We start from the raw sequence: 22,353 nt of genomic DNA, 5'->3' as shown, positions 1-22,353 counted from the left end.
TGGTTGTACAATGCAAAAGAAAAATTGTTCACAAAGTGAACGGTTGGTGTGATATTTAATGATTTTACCGAACAAATAACATGTAAATGTAAATGTAAATATAAAGTTTGCATAAAAATGGAAGTTAACTCCCAGAGGAGAAAAATCTTTTTGTTCTTGTACACCAACTTGGCCGCTATGACGTCACATGCAAACCATCCATAGACTGTTCAACATTTTGCACACTAAAAAAAAAAAAAAAAAAACAATACGTACTAATTAAACGAGATGCCAGTAGTTTGTAGAGAAACTGCTTTTTGATTTACAGGCCTTAGTGGAAGACTGGGATAGGAAACTGAAGCTATTTGCCAGAACATTGGATGAATGGCTTCTCTGTCAGCGAAACTGGCTTTACCTGGAAACTATCTTTTCAGCTGCAGACATTCAAAGGTACGATTGATGTGAGGAAAGATGTCACCGTGGGGTGTGCTAAGGAGGGGAAGGCCCCCCCCCCCCCCCTTAGTACAGATGGGTTGTTACTACAGGGTTTCACACAACATTCGGTTTGCGTTATAGTTTTTTGAGGTGGTCGTATGAACAGGTGTTGTGTCTACTCGCTTGTCTTATGATACAGTTTGATGATAGGATGACAGCTTTATTCTACGGTCAAAAGTAGTAATTGACTAGAGGGACAATGGTACCCGCTGCTAATCGTGATCACCCAAATGCACAAATTCTTAGAAACAGTATTCAAAGCTGCTTTACGTTGGGGAAAGCTAGTGTAGCTAGTGAAGTATGGAATTATCTAGCAGGTGCTCACCAACAAAAAAAAAAACCTCATAAATACTCTCGTGAGTGTTGAGATTTAAAATTTGATATCAAATAACCATATGCATGTTGGCTTGTGTGGAGTTTTTAATGGAGGAAGTTTTTATTTTACCCTCGCAAATGATTGTCATCAGTTCGGCTCCTATTCGTTGCAGGCAGCTACCAAATGAGGCTCGTTTGTTTGCTCAAGTGGACAAATCATGGAAAGACATCATGAGAAGAACTATTGATAAACCAAATGCACTGAGGGCTTCAACAGCTGCCGGTAAGAGAGCTGGCTTAATTATTGCGGGAAGGACAAAGGGGTTCATTTAAACTTGCTGTTTTCCTTAGCGTTTACTCACAGTTACTTACCCAGCCACCTCCTTGTGCTTTTGCTATCATGAATTTTTATGCATTGTTCAGGCCCCAGATGTTCAAAGAGCGGATACCTATATCCAGAGGATATGTCGCTGTCTAGCGGGTAAAATGTATTAGTAAAAGTACATTTTATCCACTGGATAGAATTATTCGTTCTTTGAACAACCGGGACCTGATATTTTTCCTTGTTCTTCTAATGCCCGCAACAACCAAAAAATGCAGTTTTATCCCAATTCCTGCCTCTCTGTCCTCCGTTTCCGGTTTCTCGCTCTATTTTTCTCTTACATCGGAGACCTTTATTAGCAACGCCGTTCTGTACTTACAGGGCTTATACAGTTGGTAACAAATTAAGAAAAAATAAACAACATTGGGATAGTAAATTTGTGAGCTGCTACATGATGAATTTAACTTCTTTTGCTGTTACAATACAACGTCTAATTTTAGGAATAACTCATACGTGTGGCAGTTGCAATTTTAAATACATTGTTTTAATTTTCTGTCCTCTCAAGGAGTACTGGAAGTCCTGCAAGCAAGTAACTCTCACTTGGAGAAAATCCATCGATGCTTAGAGGTGGGCATATTTAGTATTTTAAAGGTTGTATTTTCCGTGGAAGACTGAGAAAAAAGGTCCTAAAATTCATTACAGTTTACCTTTAGCTTGCCAAAGATGGGAGTTGTTTCATTATTCAGAAAGCTACATTGCTGCAACGATGAAAATGTACATCACCTCGCAAAATCGTGTCGCCCGCCCGCTAAATGCTGCAGCCAATCACGTAACAGGTGATGACAGACACCAGCTAAAATTAATGACTTGAAAAACACCTTTGTTACAGAACAACCTTGTCCTTCTTGAGGTTAAAAATGCATCCTTTGCAAAAACAAACTGGAGAAGTTACAATAATCACTTTGTTCTTTGCCATTTCAAGTTCCCAGGTATCGGTTATATTTGTGTTGAAAAGGGTCTGTTGAGTTAGTGGCTTAAGTAGCAAAAATTTTACTATGAAAATTGCTAGTGAATGTCGTTTTGTTAACAAACACCAAATATGTCCAACTAGCACGCGTGAAAAGATATTCAAAGTCATGGCCGGCCAAGCGCTTAAACATGTTCGTTAAAAGTGGCTCAATTCCAAGTTTCTATCCGTCATACGTGAAAGCACATGTTGGAGATTTCTTTGTTGCAAGTGCTAATGTTTACTTATTCTTTTTTTCTTTCAAGGACTACCTTGAAACCAAGAGGCTGGTGTTTGCCAGATTTTACTTCCTCAGTAATGAAGACTTGCTTGACATCTTAGCAAACAGCAAGAATCCTAATGCTGTGCAGGTTTGTTCAAGACACAAATCCTGTCTTTTGCCGCCACAACTACTAAGGGCCTGCACAGACGGCGAGGAAAACTGTTGTCGATAACTTCTTAGTTGTGGATAACTTCTCCGGTTTTCCCCTCTCCTTAAAAACCAACGCATCTAAATTCCAATTCGATTTGGAAAGTGTCGCCAATTAGTGCTCTGCGCTGAAGACATCGACACTTAAATAAAGTGATTTATTTTTATTTTATTTTATTCCTGTTCCGGAATAGGGTCAATTGAACGGACCCTAAATCCACATACCAGTGACCCAGTTGTGTGGGTCTCTCGGCTTAGGTGAGTAATATTTCATGTAATAATTACTGAATCGACTCTCTTTGTTTTCTTTCATGGCAGCCCCACCTGAGAAAGTGTTTTGGTAATATTCACCAGCTTGGCATTTATCGCCAAGCTCATTCGCCGGCGCAAATCCAAACCATGACTTCAGAGGAGGGAGAGAGTGTCCAGCTGCCAAAGTAAGGAAACTAATGCCTTAGTTTGAAGGGACAGTGTCACTATGAATAACCGAAAGAAGTCATTTAAATAATGGTTCAGTTTTGTTAACAATAACCCTTTTAGTGCACAGAAACTAGTATTGATTAATGAGAATGATGCATTATTCAGTAATGACACAAGCAAACTCGGAAAAAGAAATTCCGAGTGTTCCTATCAGGAGTCGAACCTAAGACCTTCCGATTACTAGTGCGGATGCTCTACAACTACTATTAAGGTGCCTACTTTTGTCACTGCGCATACGTTCTGTGCATCTCGAGATGCTCGGGTATCCTATGGGTGGTGCCTGCTAAGACAGGAATATTTTTGCGCGGTTTAAAACTATGCGGAGAAAGCAGAACTTAGCAAATGCTTTTGGTATCTCGAAAGAAAATTGGTGGTAACCATGCATTTTTCAGAGATAATTAAGCTTCAATTTAGGAAAAAATCCCATACATTGCTTTATATTTTGGCGCTTTTTAGAGATATTATTTCTTAATTATCTCTGAAAAATGCGTGGTTACCCCTAATTTTCGTTTTGGATTACAATAGCCCTTGCTAAGATCTACTTTTCCCGCATAGTCATAAAACGCAGAAAAATACTTCGTTATTAGCAGGCACCGTCCTTAATTACGTTTGGCTAAGGATGGCTAGGATGGAAGTGGATTGTAGCTTGAAAACATTGGCCCATTTTTTCAGTTCTCCCTGAGAAGTCGCTAAAAGTTTTTCCTGGGAGAAAAACCTTAATATTTTCTTCCTGGTGTTGTAAGGGCAATTCATGAAACAAAACAGGTTCTTTATCAAAATTTGAGCAGTTTTTACCAAAATACAGCAAAATCGTCGTGAGCGTGGCCCTTTAACTGCTTGTCTTTCAAGAAATGAAGAAGCTTTCTCCCGAGGCACTTTTCTTGAACTATACTTTGATGGATCGACACTACCACTCTTTATCATTTTATACAACAATGATGGTGTTAAACAGTTGCCTAATCATTGGCCAACAAGTGGTTACCATAGCAACAGTACATCCTGTCCAAAGCACGCCTTAAGTTAACTTTATGTGGTTGTAACTCAAAAACAAGTTTCATGACCCCCGAGTTTATTATGGAACTGTTATTAGTGTTCAGATACAACTTTTTGCAAAGTTAAAAAAAAAATTTGGTCGGGAGGGGTTTAGAGGCAGCTTTTAAGCTTTTAAAAATTGTCGAGAAAGTGATAGGAGCTAGTGCCAGCCACTTTTACCTTGCAACGTTTATCTTCCTATGAAATCAAGTGGTTAACAGGGAGTGTGCCATGATTGTTGTCTTAAACATCAACTCGTTATGCTCGACAACTTCTTTTGGGTCAGATTGTCATGAAAATAAAACATATTCCCGTGTTAAATGAGGGAGTAACAAGTGTAATTGTATAGTGTCTGTTGCATAAGTTTTTATTTTATTTTGCGTTTTGTTCATTTCATTTGTAATTCATATTTTCCATTTTGATAGGACTTTAAGGGCTCGTGGAACTGTGGAGTCTTGGCTGTACAATGTTGAGCTGGCAATGTACGAGACTGTCAAAATGTAAGTATTATAAAAAAAAAGACACTTTCACCTGTAAACGCTCTTTGACTGGGTAAGGGGGTTACTTTCTGAAGACACTACGGTGCAGCGTCGGTGGAGAGTAGAAACGAATGTTTGGTTTATCAACAGAGTTGATAACTGAAGGTATATTGGCCACTGTAAAGCGATTCGAGCGCTGGCGCTGGCGGTCTTAGGGCTAAGGCCCTGACTAAGGGCTGACGCTCGAAACGTCAGCGCTCGAATCTCTTTACGGTGGCCAATTTACCCTCAAAACTGTTAAATGACAAGTCCTCAACTGTGAAAATATTGATTTGTTTATTTTACTTTATTTTATTTTATTTTTTACAGGCGTGTAAAGATGTGCTTAATGTATTACAACACTTCAGTTTACTCTGATTGGGTGTTGGCTCATCCAGGCCAAGCTGTACTCACTGTTGTAAGCATCAGGCCCTGGTTGTTCAAAGAGCGGATAACATTATACAGTGGATAAGTCGCTATCCAGCGGTGCAAATATACTCCAACCAACGTTTTTGGCAAGATTTCCACACAATCCCCATACTTAAATTACACATCGCTTCTACTCTATTCACAGATTGTAAGCTGTAGATCCTATGTAAAAAAGGCGGACATTTTAATGTTCTTTTGTTTGCATTCAAATAAGCCTTACTAACCTCGTTCTTGAGTTCAAAAATTAAAAGAATATTTCACCTTGAACGAGGCTAGAGATGCTAATTTCAATGCAGACAAGAGAATATTAAAATGCCAGCCATTTTTGCATAGGGTCTATAGGGAAATGCTTGGACACTCTTTATCTGCTGGATAACGACCAATCCAGTGCATAAAATTATCCGCTCTTTGAACAACTAAGTCCAGACTGATACTTAATAATTGAACGGCTCGGTGCGCGAAAGACGAAGGTAAAGATTTAGCTTTCAGATCCGAGTTGCGGTAGATCAGCTGTTATTTTGCCTTCTCTACCCAGCCGAACACACTCAAAGGCTATGAAGCATGGCCGTGTTGGTTAGCCAGGCCCAAGATATGTTTTAATAGACATATCAATAAGAATCCAACAAGTAAATTAGGGGTGGCCACACATTTTTCAGAAATTATTAAGCTTCGATGTGGAAAATATCCCATATGTTGTTATCCGTGGCTGTCCTAGCCTGCGTAGCTGGCGGTTTTGTTCGCGCGGGGTCAAAAGTTTTGGCGGGGGAGAACGCTGAAGCGAGCGGTGAAGGGGCGAGTGGAATGAGGAAGAGGCCGTTCCTCCCGTGGCTTTGCCGCCAAAACCTATGACCCCGTGCGAACAAAACCGCCAGCTATGCAGGTTATGGGTATCTTCGATTGCTTGTTTGTATTCCAATATCCCTTGCTAAGATCTTTTATTTTTTAACATAGTAATATACGGCGCAAAATACCTCTGTATTAGAGGGCATGGCATTAACTTTGGCATTTCAAAGAAAAACGTTATAAAGTCGTTACTATGGTATATGTGACCTCTGACGGAGTATGTCAGTAAGTCTAACAGTGGGGTGCGATGGCCTCAATTAGCTTTTAACTAAAGCTAAATTTTTACTTGAAGATTTTCTATTCAAAGAATTAACCTAATTACCGTTTCCGAAAAGCTGAAATTGCTCCTTGAAGTACGGCAGGAATTATTTGTGTTGTTTTCAAACAAGCAAGCATCGACTCCACTTTAGTGGACAAGTCAAAGCATCCCTTCCCCCCCCCCCCCCCCCCTTTCACCCTCTCGGCAGTGCCTGCAAGTGAGAAGCACGCATGTTTAAACACAGCTATATTAAGGTTAGGTGGTTGTTTGCCTTTTCTGTCTTTATATCGGTCACAAGTTGAGTTGAACTGCGGCAGACTGAACTGCTTTCATACTACTAGGCCAAAAAATATCATTTAAAGCGAAAAGGAAGCATTCGTTCATTGAACGCTGCTTTGTTGAAATTAGGCAGTAATTTGTCTTTTCCGTCTCAGTATCAGTCTCAAATAAAGTCTATTTAACAATTAGATTATGAGCTCGACATTTCTATCGCGTGATAGCTGATGAGGGCGCAGCCAAAATCATCTAATTGTTTTAGTATAAATCTACTAGTCGGTCAAAACTGAACAAGTAAATTATCTATTTCCTCATCGCAGATACTTCGAAAACGCGACGAAGCGGCCGCCATTTTGTTGAAAACCGCTGCTCACTATTTATCACAGATAGATAGTGAGTAGCGTGGCCAATCAGAGAACGGCATTCGTGATAGAACACAAGTAGATTTATACTAAAAGTAGATAAGCTGGTTAGTTTCTAAGGAAAATGCCGTACTGCGTTGGTGGGGCGTAGGAGCGAATGTTTGTTTTATCAACAGAGTTGACAACTAAAGGTAAATTAGCCACCGTAAAGAGATGCGAAGGGCTAAATCTCGAAAAATCAGCCCTCGAATGTCTTTACTGTGGCTAATTCACCTTTAGTTATCAAATCTGTTGACAAACCAAGCATCCAAATGAAGTCGGTTGTGGCTCATGGAAATTTGTATAGAACCAAAAACCGAGCGATACCACTCAAAGCAAAGGAGAAAAGTTAGATGAATAAACGCAGCTGTCTTGGTGTTCAATCGTAATTTGTCTTTCTTATCAGTCTCAAATAGTGTTCAGTCGCGATGTATTGAAATGTTTCCATACCACGAGAGCAAAAGATGCCCTTCAAAGCAAAAGAGAGAAGCAAGTGTCCATTCTTCACAGTCTGTCTCAGATTTCGATGTCATCCTTGGTCCCACATCAGCACCAGACTCTTGAAGCTCTATTAACAATTGAGGTACATGCTCGTGATGTGCTGGACTCTATGATCACCAACCAGGTTTATCACCAAGAAGATTTCGAATGGACTAGGTAAGCAGGCATATTAAAGGTAGTAGACTGCAGTGCAAGTTAGACGCTCAAAATTGTCATGATATCCAGGACGAAAAGCCCAAAAACTAATAGTGATGCTCAGTAGCTTTCACTTGGAAGGGGGCACCTTGGGAATAACTTCGTATCCGAAAAGTTAAACCAACCACTTAAGCATAATAAACAGAGCACATAAAATACATTAACCTCCACGAGCAGACGCCTTTTTCTGCTCGAACACACGTTAAGTTTTCACCCACAGACTCGAATGGTTTACGCTTTGGCTTCGCGGCGTGAAATAAACTTTACAGTTGGTTTTGGTGGTCGATGAAGCTGACTGGGTTCTCCTCTGGAGACAGCCTGACCCTTTAAATCGCATCTTCATAATTCATTCTTCATTCTTTATAATTCCTCATCCTAACCAACGTTGCCTTAAATCTCTGCTTCTTTCTTTCACTCCTTTCTATTCTCTCTTCTTCTTGTTTTACTTATTTTTCATTTATTTTACTACTATTGACACATAAAATAAAGAATTTGCAATTAAACTTAAATATCCATACCCGCCCAAGACTAGCAGTAGCTACCTGCGAGCCAGTCCAATTGTAAATTGGTAAGAATTAAGAAATAAGGATTGTTGTTGTTGTTGTTGGATCTATTTTTCTGCAGGCAGTTGCGGTATGAGTGGAATGATGAAAAACATTCCTGTATGGTCCGCCACAGCAACGCAGTGTTTGATTATGGCTATGAATACTTGGGGTGCTCTCCACGCCTTGTTATCACACCCCTGACCGACAGATGTTACCTTACCCTAACTGGAGCGCTTAATCTTCATTTGAATGGTGCACCAGCTGGCCCGGCTGGTACTGGAAAAACAGAGACTGTCAAGGATCTCGCTAAGGTAGTAAAGAGCGGAGAACACGCATTTTTCTGATGTGTCTTCGTGTTGTAGCTTTGCAACAAATGAAATCTTAAGGGAAGAACTAATACTCTTGTTACTTCTTCAAGAACAAGGTGGATTTCCACTGCCACATACATTTTACCCGCGAACGGGCGTAAATGTGACTGGTTCTGGTACGTAAATTAAATAACAGGCCATGTGTTCAGAGTCGCTTGAGTAAAACGTAAAAAGTTCAATAGCACTCAGCTAAGTACGTATAGTGTTCATATGTTGCTCCTTATCCTATTTTAACGTACCTAAAGCCAGTATGTACGAACGTAAAATTTGCGCGGCATTGGAAATTCACTTTTCCTTCACTAGAAATAAGGTCTCGTGTTTCAGTCCATTGGACAAGTAAACTGACTTTTCCATTGTGAAGGAAAAGTATGCAGGATATTTGTCCCATGAACTTAGTTTAATGGCCCTAGCTCCCACGAGTCTCCTGTAGCTCAGTGGTAGAGCATCCGAACTTGCAAACGGAATGTCTTAGGTTCGCCTCCTGATAGGAGCACTCGGATTTCCTTTTTACCTAGTGTGCTTATGTCACTCACTGAATAATACATCATTCTCAGTTAAAGACTTTTTCGCCAATTCGTTTTCCCTAATGACCTCCCGCTTACCAAATCTTTCTTTAAGGAACTATGGTTCTATAATCTAACGTTTTCCTGTATCTTTTCTGTCAGGCTATGGGGAAACAGTGCTTGGTCTTTAACTGCTCTGAAGGACTCGATTACAAGGTATTGGTGCTGATTATTTTGGCTCAGTTTGAATAAGCAAATCTGATTGGTTCGTTTCCATTAATATTTGGCGCGCATGTGTCGAGGGACTGTCTGCTGAGAGTCCCCGTGGGAAGTTCTTTTCATAAAACAAAGTGGTTTTGGACATCAAATTTTGCAGGAAAACTCTCAGATTGAAAGTAGTTTGACAGAGGCACCCTTTTGATGGTATTGTTCACTTCCGAAAGAATTTTCTTTCATACAAAAATCCGGCACAAAAACTGGCATCTTAAATTTGAAATGAAAAGGCAAACATACATCCAAGATCTAAAGCAACCTTTTCGTTAAGAATTGTGAGTTATGCAATTGTTGTTGTTGTTGTATAATGGCTCTCCATAGATGAATACTGTCAGACTAGGAGAACGTTATTTTAGTGGTGATCTCTCACATGTTATGCCTTTTTCCCGTATCAGATCTAAATATAATTGATAGTTGATTACTACCATTTACCTGAGTCTATTTAAAATTACAACAGACCCATTAAATGGAGTAAAGAGATGCACCGTTTGTCTTTTAACAGATGATGGGCAAGTTTTTCTCAGGTCTGGCTCAATCTGGCTCATGGTTTTGCTTTGATGAGTTTAACCGTATTGACGTTGAAGTGTTATCAGTCATTGCTCAACAGTTGCATACTATTAAAACGGCTAAAGACAATGGTGTCACTAGGTGAGACTTATCCGCACTACTGCAACTATAATTTATTAAGGACGGTGCCTACTAATACCGAAGTATTTTTGTACGGTTTATGACTATGCGGGAAAAGCAGATCTTAGCAAGGCCTATTGGAATCCAAAAAGAAAATTGGGGGTAACCACGCATTTTTCAGAGATAATTAAGCAACAATATCTCTAAAAAGCGCCAAAATATAAAGCAATGTATGGGATTTTTTCCTAAATTGAAGCTTAATTTTCTCGGAAAAATGCATGGTTACCCCCAATTTTCTTTTGAGATACCAAGGCATTTGGTAAGTTCTGCTTTCTCCGTATAGTTTTAAACCGCGCAAAAATATTCCTGTATTAGTAGGCACCACCCATAGGAAACCTGAGTATCTCGCGATGCGCAGAACGTATGCGCAGTAACAATAGTAGGCACCGTCCTTAAATTAGTAACCGTAATAGGACTGAGTGGAGTACAATCGGGCGAGTAATTTATGCCCGATTACCAATTAATTGTGTCAATAACAGAATGCGACAAACGCAGTTATAGAATATTCAATGTAAGTACCTCTCTTTGTTTTCAAGCTTAAGCTTGGTAACCTGCTCACTCGAAGAAGTTGTAACTTTCTTGTGATGGTATGCAACCATTTGTAACGTCTCCGACGGTTTGTAACTCTTGACAATTGAGCGATTTAGAATCGCGTTGACGCAAAAGGCAAACGTGAGATTCGTGTTTTTATTTTCTTGAAAAAATGAGTACATAGATGAGAATAGTGGAAAATAATTCTGGAGCAATAATAATACGGAGCAGGAAGTCTTAGGTATATCTCTGCTTTATTCCTTGAATTGTAATTTGTCCTGACAGGTTTTTGTTCGAGGGAAGAGACATCAAACTGAACCCCAACTGCGGAATGTTCATAACGATGAACCCTGGGTAAGCAATGTATATTAAGGAATGGAGAGTTTCGGAGTAGCATCAAGTTTTTAAAGAGCCCCTGAGACAAGTCAAAATTACCATGAAACCTTGGTTTAGGAAGACGTAAGCGCCTTGTCTAGTTGGGGAGTAACAAAACTAGCGATTCAGTGAACTTCTCAAAAGCCACAACTTCATAGTCTGACGGATGTCATGCCACACAGACTTGTCCTAAACATGGAAAGCCCTTTTTTGGAAAGCCCCTTTCATGTGTACATTTCCAATATAAGCACGTGATGGTAAGGAATGAAGTTGTGGTAGAAGTGACATTCCGTGGACCAGTCCTGATGGGCCAAGCTCTGATCCCTCCCGTCACAAGTAATTTGTTTTATTGTTGTTGTCTCACCAACTCGCTTGTCTAGTTGAGTTCCCCGAGGATTCGAGATCACTTTTCTTTTTCGATGCCTAGCATTGGCTAGTTTTTTGTTTATTTTTTACTTAATTATTTGATTGTTTTTTTACCTTGGTATGGCCAGTCGAGTTGGGATACCAGAAAGTTTGAAATCACTGTTCTTTCATAGCGCCTTTGCAAAACTTGCTGTTTCATCGTTTCTGCTTTACTTGATATGCTGGTCGAGTTGAGCTAAGAGACAGTTTGATAGCATTGTTCCTTGAAGTGTTCTACCACTGAGCAACAGGAGACTCGTTGGAGCTGAGGGCATTAAGGTTACGCGATACCTTCAGAGGTGTCTCGCGTTTAAGCAATGTAGCGCGTCCAGTTTAAACTGTAGACATCTAAACCTCTATATCAATTTAGAGCTTATAGAGCTGACTATCAAACCATACCAAGAATTTTGAAATAAAATAAATTGTCGAATTTTTCACGACCTCTAATTCCGAGCGTCTGAATCACCATTTTAAAGCTACTAGTCAAAGTGAATTTTGTTTTTTGCTAATTTAATTTGCTCCTCAGTTTACGGACCCAAAGCGCTAAAAAAACTTGTCTGCGTTTTGTCATATTCAATCGCAGTGAAAAGTTATAGAGCATTTTCGAAATAGGATGAAAAAAATGTGGAGTAATCGTACAAAAATCGCTCTCGGAGAAAAAATATTTCGAAAGAAAAAATTCGCCGAAACCTTTTTGTTGTTTATATGTTAAACTAGCTACTGTCCAAATTTGAAGGCAAACGAACAAATTCCTTTTGATTTTTAGCTCTTTGAAGTGGCTCCTCCAAGTGAAAAAAATTTATTCGAGAAAACAGCGCTGAAAATTCGGCAATTCATTTTATTTCAAAATTCTTGGTTTAGTTGGATAGCCAGCTCTATAAGCTTTGATTTGATATAAGGGTTCAGGTATCTACAGTTTAAACCGGACGCGCTACATCGCTTGGACGCGAGTCACCTCTAAAGACACCTCTCAAGGTACTGGGTAACCTTAAACTAGGTTCATAGGACAAACATCCTACATATACTGCTAGGATTGGAATGTCAATGTGTGGCATATGCGCAATGGAATAATTTTGATGGTATATATCCTTTTTGTTTTCCCAGGTATGCCGGTCGAGTGGAGCTACCCGACAATTTGAAATCCCTGTTTCGTCCTGTGGCCATGATGGCTCCTGACTATGCTTTGATTGCAGAGATCATCTTGTTCTCTGGTGGGTTTACGGCAGCTGCTCTGTTATCAAGAAAAGTTGTCAACCTGTATCAACTGGCGAGCAAACAGCTCTCTCAACAGGTGAGCTACTGAAGTAAAATACATGGCCTTCCAAGGCGACCTGCTCCATTAACAACGGCTTACATGGTTGGTCGAGAGGACAGAACAACGAAAAAACAGAACAATGTTCCCAACCCTAAAAACAATGCAGCTGCAGGTTATCAGGGTCCAGTAAAAATAGAGCTTTTGCAGGGTTGCAGGTCTACTGGGCCATCCATGTGCGTCAAAGGAGGGAGGTCATCTCATTTCCCCTTTTTTCAATACATCATATTTTCGATGTCAACATGAATAAAGCTCCTTACTTCTCTTCATAAACTTCCTTTGGTACTAGTTGAGAGACTGTGTAAACAGCAACATGTTTGACCTTGGGTGGCCATATCCTTTGTTTCTCTTTCTCGTGACGTGTATTTGTGGTCTACTTGTGATGTAATGAAGATAGTTTGACGCTGTCACTATCGGGGTTAAAGCCTAGGCTCCTAGTAAGCACACTATCCTGGTTTGGTTTCTGATGTTTGACATCAATCTAAATATATTGTTGTTCTGTCTTTGCACTTTGTACCTACATCATCTACATCTACATCCCCCCTTTTTTTCAATGTATATATTTATATGTTGTTAGTTGGTCATGTATATTTTATTGTTGTTCACTAAAAAGCCCCAAGGGGAAGTTTTCAATAAGTGTTGTACCGTATTGTCAAAACTGTTTTTTTTTTCTCTCTCGTTTCTTTTTGTTCTTTATAGGATCACTATGACTTTGGACTGCGTGCTATCAAGTCTGTTCTTCTTATGGCTGCGCAGCGCAGAAGGGCTGCTGGGTAAATAACTTTTGTCTGCAATACTTAACAAGAATCGTGGAAGTCTCGGTTCAAAAACAATGATAAATGAAGCCCCATTAAATCCAAAGGAAGGGAAAACATTTTATGTGATCACCTATCACTGGAGAAGAGGGTATCATTGTACATCCAATTACCGTGAAAGTTCAACCTAGCGTCGGCCTTCAACAAGCTCCCCAACATGTCCTCCCACCCTGCCTCGAGCCCCCATCACTTTTATCCTTCCCTTCCCATTTAATAGTCAACTTTGAACTGTATGTTGCGGCTTCAAAGTCACAAAAGAATTATTGCCGAAGTTAAGTGAATGAAAGGTGGGCAAGACGTCAAGACGTGATTTTCATGACTCCGGCCGATTAATATTTTAAACTCCAAGTCAGTTTAAGGAAAAATTGTTTTTTAATGTCAGAAACATAATTGAGCTATAAATGACACATTTCTTAAGCGTTGTTCCACAAGGCATAACGCATTGGTTATTTAGTGGTGTAATGAAACGTATGTGTGTTGCACTAGTCCAGATGAGCTACACTGCGATATTCAGTAATCACTGAACATGTAAGTGCTCCTGCTCTTAAAACGAAATTGGACAATGGCGTTGATTAACGCATAATTTAGAGAACCTGTTGACAGTTGATTGACGCCAGTGATGGCTGGTTTTTCAGTTGCTAAAACTCAGGGAGCTTTTCTGTTTCGAACCACCTAAGATAACAACTTCGAGATTATAGCGTGTTGCATATCTTAGCAAATCGCTTTTTTTCGGCTATTACCTGGAGAGACTCATATGTATCCAATTAAACAATTGGTGTTATCAATTGCACTTGAATCAAACTCGCTTCTTATTTTGTGCGTTTCTTGATAAATTCTGTTACTTCTCGTTAGTCTCAACATGGAATCAGAAACGTTGGAAGAAGAGGAGTCGCACATCATCATCAATGCTGTGAAGGATGCTAACATTCCTAAATTCGTAGCTGAGGATGTGCCACTGTTTAATAGCATCTTGGCGGATCTCTTTCCTGGCATGGACCCAGCTGGTCCAGATAACAAGTTGCTCAAGGTGAATACAGTTAACAAATAACACAAAGCAAGTTCCATCCAAACGAGTTGTACCTGACAAGTCCTTTTCCCCTATCGTGGAGTATTTTGTGGGGGAAATCCGTCATTCTCTAGGTGGAAGGAGCAAAATAAAACTTCGCGACAACACTTAGTTGATGGTTTTATCACGGCGACAAACATGCAGTGGGGGCAGCGTGGCCGAGTGGTCAGAGTTCAAGCCCACTCTCTAACCGCTACATTGATTGAACTTGGGGATGTTAAAGTTCTGGCAAAAGAAGACCACAAGGACAAACGCCGGGCCAAAGAGGCAATGCAAACGTGAAATTAATTCTGAAAGTAAAGTGAAATCCACACTAACAAATATACCTGAAAAGTTTCTGTTTATATACTGGAGACGTTCTACATCTCCGCTTACATTTTAAAGGTATCGAGATTTAACCGTATCGTTTGTTGTTTGCAGAAAGCCGCCAGGTCTGCATTAGGTGAGCTGTCTATTCAGTACTGGCCCACTCAAATCGACAAAGTGATCCAGTTAAACAGTACATTACAAGTCCGACATGGAGTCATGCTCGTGGGACCCGCTGGTGGCGGCAAGACAACCACGCGTCAGATCCTCAAGCGCGCGCTTGTTGTCCTGCCAACCATTCAAGCGCGGGAACAGCAAAAACAACAACAACAACAACGCCAACATCCGGGAACTGTAGACGAGCCTGATGAGGGTGGGTCTTCAAAGACTGCGCTTTCCTACGTGGTAAGTGTACTGACTCGGAAAGTGTACGTCTTGGAGATCTTAAACAGGTGTACCCTAAAATTACGAATGTAAGGCCTGACACAGGGTTTATTCTAGAGTGAGGCATTGCGCCATGCCGAGACAGATCTCCGAGAGACTTAGAATGAAAAAAGTGTCAGAAAGCTCGAGAGCGGTCTTACCAAGATAGGATATCTCTTGACGGCTTACATGAAATCAGCGACCTAATGTTCTGGCTCAAGGGTTCTAACATGAACAATTTGAGGAAAGTTTTTTTGTGGCGGACGACTGAAGAGGCTCGAAAAGTAAAATATATTTCGGATTGCCGTGGTTTTATTGTTTAACTTCGTTTTAACATCGATTTTACATTGCATCGAATATGTGACTTAGCCGAGCTGTCTTATTCTACCTATTTACCTGCACTACATTGCGGGATTAATTACTTTAACTGAAAGCTTTTATTTGTTCTTTTTTTTTTTCAGGCGTTTGACATTTGAACACATTTTACGAACATGGTTATATTTTAAATCATTCTGCACTACATACCAGGAAACGTAATTCTGCAAATTTTCCGAGTTGCTTTGAACCTCATTATGAAAGCGAGGCTAAGTTCAAAGTTTTTATTGTGAAAATTAGTTTTCATTCATATGCAAACAAACTTAATTTTCCTATGAAAAGTTTTGCACTTAGTTTCACTTTCTTAATGAGGCTCACAACAACTTGAAAATGGCCGATTATCTTGGGCCCTCTTTCGTGGAAAAAGGTTCTCTAAAAACTCCTGTCACAAGCTAGCAAAGTGGTTGTATACTACAGCCCTATACCTTAAAAACAAGCATGGTAACATCAAGAAAATAAAAGTAAAAGAGAGGGTATTAGGTGTGATGAACAACTGTGCTAAATTAAAAAATAATAATACAGCTTCTTTTTTGATGGAATCTCATTAAGAACAATCTAACTTGCACTGCTTTGTTAACACAGCTCACCGCCAAGACCAAGCGTGGCTCAGTTCACGTGTCTACTCTGAATCCCAAGTGCGTGACAGTAGGCGAGCTGTATGGAGAGATTAACCCCACCACCATGGAGTGGAAGGACGGTCTTCTGTCACACATATACCGTAAATACGCTAAGAACAGCAGAGGGCTTGTACGTGGCACAAGACGGAAGACGAGCTCTTCAACCCCCGTCCCAACCAATCCATCCAGAGCCTCTTCCGCCAAGTCTATAGACACCAGTGTGATGTCTCCTGTTAGCTTGGAGGACAAAAGTGAAGGTGAGATTGGCTAATGGGAGGAAAACAGAGACTACTTGGCTGACCTAATGACTGACAGAGTGTTAGGTTAATTAACAAAATGACTGGTCGCCGGACTTACCAAGTGACTGACTGATTGACTGACTGACTGACTGACTGACTGACTGCTGGCTGGCTGGCTGACTCGTTAAGTCACTGGTTGTCTGGCTACTTTACTGACTGACTGATTGACTGACTGACGCAGATTAACGTTCTGGGCCCAGTTGCTCGAAGCATGGTTAGCGCTAACCCGGGTTAAATGTCATGGCAACCTATAGGTTTTAATACCTCTTAACCAATGGTTAGCGCCAACCATGCTTCGAGCAACTCAGCCCTGGCTGACCAAGTAACTTAGTAAAACAAGCTTACTAGCTGACTGAACGACTGACGTTTTGGCTTGCTTTAGTAAAGGCTGCCTGCCTGACGAACTGACTGACTGACTGACTGACTGTCTGACTGCCTGACTGACTGACTGACTGACTGACTGACTGACTGTCTGACTGACTGACTGACTGACTGCTGGCTGGCTGGCTGATTCGTTAAGTCACTGGTTGTCTGGCTACTTTACTGACTGACTGATTGACTGACTGACACAGATTAACGTTCTGGCTGACCAAGTAACTTAGTAAAACAAGTTTACTAGCTGACTGAACGACTGACGTTTTTGCTTGCTGTAGTAAAGGCTGCCTGACTGACTGCTGGCTGGCTGGCTGATTCGCTAAGTCACTGGTTGTCTGGCTACTTTACTGACTGACTGATTGACTGACTGACTGCTGGCTGACTAAGTAACTTAGTAAAACAAGCTTACTAGCTGACTGAACGACTGACGTTTTGGCTTGTTGTAGTAAAGGCTGCCTGTGTGACTAACTGACTGACTGGCTGACTGACTGACTGACTGACTGACTGACTGACTGACTGACTGACTAAGTGACTGACTGACTGACTGACTGACTGACTGACTAAGTGACTGATGGGCTAAATAAAGGACTGGCTGTTTGATGAACTAACTGGCTCACTAATTGACCGAACTTGACTGAACAAGAGGCTATATGTAGCCTATACGCGTGCCGTACAAATGTTGGTGATTACTTATAGGCTGACAAACTCTCCACGGTCCCGAAAGTTGGAATTAACCCATTGACTACACAGCTTACATTCCTATGGTCTAAAATAGTTAGAATTTCTAATTATCGAATAAAATACACTAGTTGAGAATTAAAAGTTATCCAAAAAACAATCGTGAAAGCAAAGGGATTGAAAATTTCGCTGGCTAACTGACTGAAAGACTGCTTGGTTGAAGGGCTGAGTTGCTGGTCATTTGATTGATTGAATGGTAGCGTACTTGATCAGCTAAACTCACCGACTTTGTACTCGAATGGTACGGGATGGTAAGGGGGTGGGTCGGGTGTGTAACCCAGTTGTGTAGCCTTGTTGTTGGCGAATCTATAAATAAATAAACAAACAAATGAATGAACAAATTAATGAATTTAGAGCACTATTGTCTAATTGAAGTTGGGCAGCGATATATTGGCTTGATTTTTTTTTTCATTTCTCTTTTGTGTAGGAGAAACAGCGGCTGCGACAGAGGAAGGCAGTATCATCAACAAAGAAGAAGCGCCTGTCTACTGGTACTGGATTGTTATGGATGGACCTGTTGATACGCTCTGGATTGAGAATCTTAACACTGTTTTGGATGACACTAAGGTACATAGATTGAAATCCAAAATGAAAATATTGTATGGGTAATATTGTTGGATAATTATTCGTGAAAATGCGCGCTACCCCCAATATTCTTTTTGGATTCCATGCTAAGATCTGTTTTACTGCATTGCCATAAACCCCGCAAAATTAGCTCAGTATTAGAAGGCACCGTCCCTAATTAACCCTTTAAGCCCTAACAGTGATCAGCATCTAATTTCTCCTGGTAACACGAATGCTTATTCAAACCCTGAGGTCATGAGAATTAAGGATATAGACCTGTTGATTGTTCTCTTGTTTCAGTTACTGTGTCTTGCCAATGGAGAGCGGATTGGCATGGGTCACGGAATGAGGATCTTGTTTGAGGTTGATAACCTGGCAATGGCTTCCCCAGCGACAGTCAGTCGTTGTGGTATGGTGTACATGGTAAGTTTGCTGTTTTCTTTTATTCTGATTAGGAGCCGTTTTGCTTCAAATTAGAGAGATTTAGAGTTGTGTGTTCGGCAAACGAGAAGTTCGCGTTGACGTTTTCTTGAAAAGATGAGTACGTACATGTAGATGGGAATAGTGCAAAAGAATTCTGACCTATGAGGCTAACGGAAAACTAACCAATTTTACTGAGAAACTGAAAGGAGAAACATGGTCACGTGATTATTTCTACCGTTCGCGGTAAACGTAATGTTAAATCTCTCTTTTAGTTTTCCTTCAGCGTGAAGTCGATTCTAACCCTAACCTTTACAGTGGTCATACGTAAAAAATAAGAAACGTTCGTCAAAGATAGTGCTTTTGCTGTGAGAACTCCAAGCTGATAAGTTTTTTGTGAGTCTGTTAGTTTACTAAAGCATTTTTACGATATACTAAATAAGTTTCAGGAATCATTTGGTGAATTGGTTTTCCAGATGTCAAACATTCAAACAAAAAACAGAGGCACACAGCGTCCATCAGTCTCCACATACTAAGTCTTGAAACTTTTTTAGTATTAATCAGAAAATGACTTAGTTAACTCCGGCACAGACTCACCATTCACACCTTTGAGCTCTAGCAAAGTAAAAACTTTATATTTGATGGACTTTTCTTGGTTTTTTTTATTTTTTTTTATTTTTTTTTACGTTTGACTGCGGTTAAACCCCAACCAAACCCTAAGCTCCATAATCTAAACCACGTGTTTTACAGAGTTTAACAAAACCGTGGCTTAGACCTATTTTTAAAAAAGTCAACTGGAATGTTTAAGATTATTTAGCCAGAGATTCCTGAGATGATGTCTCGAGCGTAAGCCCTTCGTCAGAGCGACTTTGAGGCTTACATGGAAGTCATAGGCTAATCCTTTGTATCAGGATCCTGTTTCGAATCTCGAACTTCTTAACGGTAGCCAAATTACCTTATCAACTCAATTGATGAAACCAAACAGTCGCTTTTACTCCCAACTCCGACGCAGCACCACGGTTTCTTTAGAAACTAACACCCTTATCTATTTCGACTGTCTAAGCCCCAGTTTAGAAGGGTCAACACGCCGACAAAAACTTAACAGTAAACTACTTACACTAACCTTTAATTTAAAACCTTTAGATCTCTTTGAAATGCGCCAATAGATTTCCTTAGAATAATCTATTCTAGATCTATAACCGCTAACATCAACACTAACTTTAGCTAGGAATAATCCTTACAAGGCCTAATTATCTAGTAAACTAAGCTTAAACTGTGACCGTGACATGAAGCAATAGGCACATATGACATGAAAGTTAACAACCTTTTCTGCCATTTCAGACCTTTCGTGCGATTACATGTGAAGCAACAGACTTTCATCCATTAAAGTGAACTAATTTATTGCTCAATGAGTCTTTTGTTGAAATATCTGTAGGAACCTAAGGATCTCGGTTGGAGACCATATGTCAAAACATGGATTCAAAGACTTAAGGAGCAAGCAAAGGTAACACTTCAAAATCCAGCGAGGGGGCTGTAAAGGGCCTTGTTTGATAATCCAAGCCCAGCGGTTAACTCATCAAATTAGACCAAGACTGACTTTGTTAATTTAGCATCTCAAGATACGATAGTTCCGCCAACCCAATTGGTTACTCAAGTCGTATGTTACAATATATTAGCCCTTCTACTTTTGGAAAGCCGGAAAATTGGACTTCGGTTCAGTTTGTTTCGATATTCCCTTTTCCCATTGTGCAGTGCGATTTGCTTCTCTGGATAATGCTGGGTCGGATTAATTAATGAAGTCATAATCCAGTTCTGTTTTTGCTTTCTTTACAGTTCCCCCCAGAAGCGTTCTATCATCTTCATGAGCTGTTTGAACACAGTATAGATGTGGGTCTTCGCTTCCTTTCAACTTACAATAGGTTCCAGTACATAACAGCGCCAAACCTAAGCATTGTTTCTACTTTGTGCAACATCATCAGTGGCTTTATTGAGATCATCAACAACCAGGGAGGATTCACCGTGAGTACAACTCCGAACACTACCGAAGATGTGTCGGAAACCACTTCGGCCAAAACTGTCACATTTGCCGACGAGTCTGAGCACGAATCGCGTACTCGGCGATTGCCGTTCATCCAACGCCATCCTTCACAGCTTCTCAGTTTCTTAGGGAAGGTGTTTGTTTTTGCCTTCACGTGGTCGTTTGGTGGAAATCTTCTTTCTCGAGACTTTGTGGAAGACGAAGACGTGGGAGATAGCTTTGACAAAAATGCGCCTTCTGTCTGGCAACTCTTTGACACTTTGGTTCGCGAGCTTTTTGAAACTGACACTCCAATAGGTGTTAAACTTCCGCCGGGAAACGATAGCATCGCGAACTACTACCTTGATATGGAGAACGGCCAGTTCGCCCTTTGGAGCAATTTAGTTCCCACCGCGCGTGCATTAATAGCTAAAGCCGTTTCAAACCAGTTTGCTATCTCAGACACGTTCAACACCCTCGATGACCCACCGCCATTGAAAAACCAAATTGAAATAGACCGGTCTCTTGTGCCAACTGTAGACACGGTTCGTTACGCTTTTCTGATCACGTTGATGTCATTGAACGGACAACCGGTTTTGTTAACCGGAGAAACAGGCGTCGGCAAGAGTGCTTTGATCCAAGACACCTTGGTTCGACTGTCTCAAGCAGGCGGAACGGGAACAAGCACGGGAACCATTCTGGGCGCTGTGTTTCGAACGGGAAGAAAGAATCTGGTGGACAGCATAATTGACATGACCACTAGTGAGCGTGAAGGCATGAAAGGGGAAGGAAATGATACTGAGGTTGTTTTCCACTCCATGCACTTCTCAGCATACACAAGCTCAGCTAAAGCACGGAGTTTCATTGAATCTAAGCTGGTGAAAAGAGGAAGAGATGTTCTGGGACCCAGACCAGGCAAAAAGGTACGTTTAGTGACGCTAATCGTCTTGAAGCCCCCCCCCCCCCCCCCCCTCCCTCATCCTTCTTCTGAGCACTTACTCATATAAGGTACGCTTATAAACTCCGAAGTTTCATTGATCTCAATTTTTTAGGATCTTCCGGTCTATTATCCCTAGCCTCGCCTACTTACAAGGCATTGGAAAACACTTGGGTTCCAATTTTAGAAATGTTGAGATTATGTCCCCGAAACACCCGTCGTATTTACACAGGCAAGACATACAGTGAAGGTATTGTGTACATACAGGTGGTACTGTCTGTAAACCACAGGTCGTGTTAAAACAGGTAATGCTGTTTGCAAACTGCTTATTATCTTCACACAGGTTTTAATATTTGTCGACGATCTCAACATGCCTCAGCCAGACCAATATCAGTCCCAGCCCCCACTCGAATTGCTTCGTCAGTTCCTGGACTCTAGAGGATTCTATGACTCAAACAAACTTCAATGGAAGGAGGTTCATGACGTCACACTGCTAGCTGCTTGTGCTCCCCCAGGGGGTGGTAGAAGTACGATCAATGATCGGCTGTTGAGACATTTCAGGTAAAGAAATAGTAGCTGTTCGAAGGAGCCTAATTATTGTGAGCGCTATAGCTTTTTTATGCTTCCTGGCCGCTCTTTCTTATTATTTTATTTCTTCTTTATATTCTTTCCGTAAATGTTTTATACATAAGATATTAATGAATAAGTAAATGCTCATCGAACCTATATACGCATTTTAAGCAGTTGCGAAAAAAAAAATTCAGGCTTTCTTTTCGCAACTGCTTAAGTTGTGTTTATAACTGTGATGGTCATTCACTTATTCATACTTTCTTCCGCAGTTTAAATATAAGTATTTTCATGTATTCACTATTACAGTTGTCATTGTTTGGGTGGCAAACAGGTGGATAATTGTCAACAAAG

At 40.6% G+C, this 22,353-nt stretch overlaps 1 protein-coding gene across 3 annotated transcripts in view; it reads left to right on the top strand.

Moving 5' to 3' along the window:
• Positions 1 to 22,353, top strand: part of LOC146453160 (dynein axonemal heavy chain 6-like) — an 80,241-nt gene that overhangs the window by 25,354 nt on the left and 32,534 nt on the right. For all 3 annotated transcript variants that reach the window (XM_085097009.1, XM_085097010.1, XM_085097011.1), the window contains exons 20-41: positions 308 to 429; positions 963 to 1,072; positions 1,677 to 1,738; positions 2,384 to 2,488; positions 2,866 to 2,984; positions 4,485 to 4,559; positions 4,908 to 4,995; positions 7,192 to 7,442; positions 8,106 to 8,337; positions 9,060 to 9,113; positions 9,673 to 9,818; positions 10,674 to 10,742; positions 12,273 to 12,459; positions 13,180 to 13,253; positions 14,148 to 14,322; positions 14,782 to 15,072; positions 16,048 to 16,339; positions 17,922 to 18,061; positions 18,359 to 18,481; positions 19,914 to 19,982; positions 20,312 to 21,418; positions 21,776 to 21,993. In XM_085097009.1, the coding sequence (XP_084953135.1) occupies positions 308 to 429; positions 963 to 1,072; positions 1,677 to 1,738; positions 2,384 to 2,488; positions 2,866 to 2,984; positions 4,485 to 4,559; positions 4,908 to 4,995; positions 7,192 to 7,442; positions 8,106 to 8,337; positions 9,060 to 9,113; positions 9,673 to 9,818; positions 10,674 to 10,742; positions 12,273 to 12,459; positions 13,180 to 13,253; positions 14,148 to 14,322; positions 14,782 to 15,072; positions 16,048 to 16,339; positions 17,922 to 18,061; positions 18,359 to 18,481; positions 19,914 to 19,982; positions 20,312 to 21,418; positions 21,776 to 21,993 (4,109 nt within the window). The remainder of the gene's footprint in view (positions 1 to 307; positions 430 to 962; positions 1,073 to 1,676; positions 1,739 to 2,383; positions 2,489 to 2,865; positions 2,985 to 4,484; positions 4,560 to 4,907; positions 4,996 to 7,191; positions 7,443 to 8,105; positions 8,338 to 9,059; positions 9,114 to 9,672; positions 9,819 to 10,673; positions 10,743 to 12,272; positions 12,460 to 13,179; positions 13,254 to 14,147; positions 14,323 to 14,781; positions 15,073 to 16,047; positions 16,340 to 17,921; positions 18,062 to 18,358; positions 18,482 to 19,913; positions 19,983 to 20,311; positions 21,419 to 21,775; positions 21,994 to 22,353) is intronic.

Source organism: Pavona decussata, unplaced genomic scaffold, assembly GCF_977016875.1.
Source record: "Pavona decussata unplaced genomic scaffold, jaPavDecu1.1 SCAFFOLD_348, whole genome shotgun sequence".
Classification (NCBI taxonomy): Eukaryota; Metazoa; Cnidaria; class Anthozoa; order Scleractinia; family Agariciidae; genus Pavona; species Pavona decussata.
The sequence above is the reverse complement of the archived record's forward strand: the minus strand, read 5'-3'. Positions and strand labels throughout refer to the sequence as shown.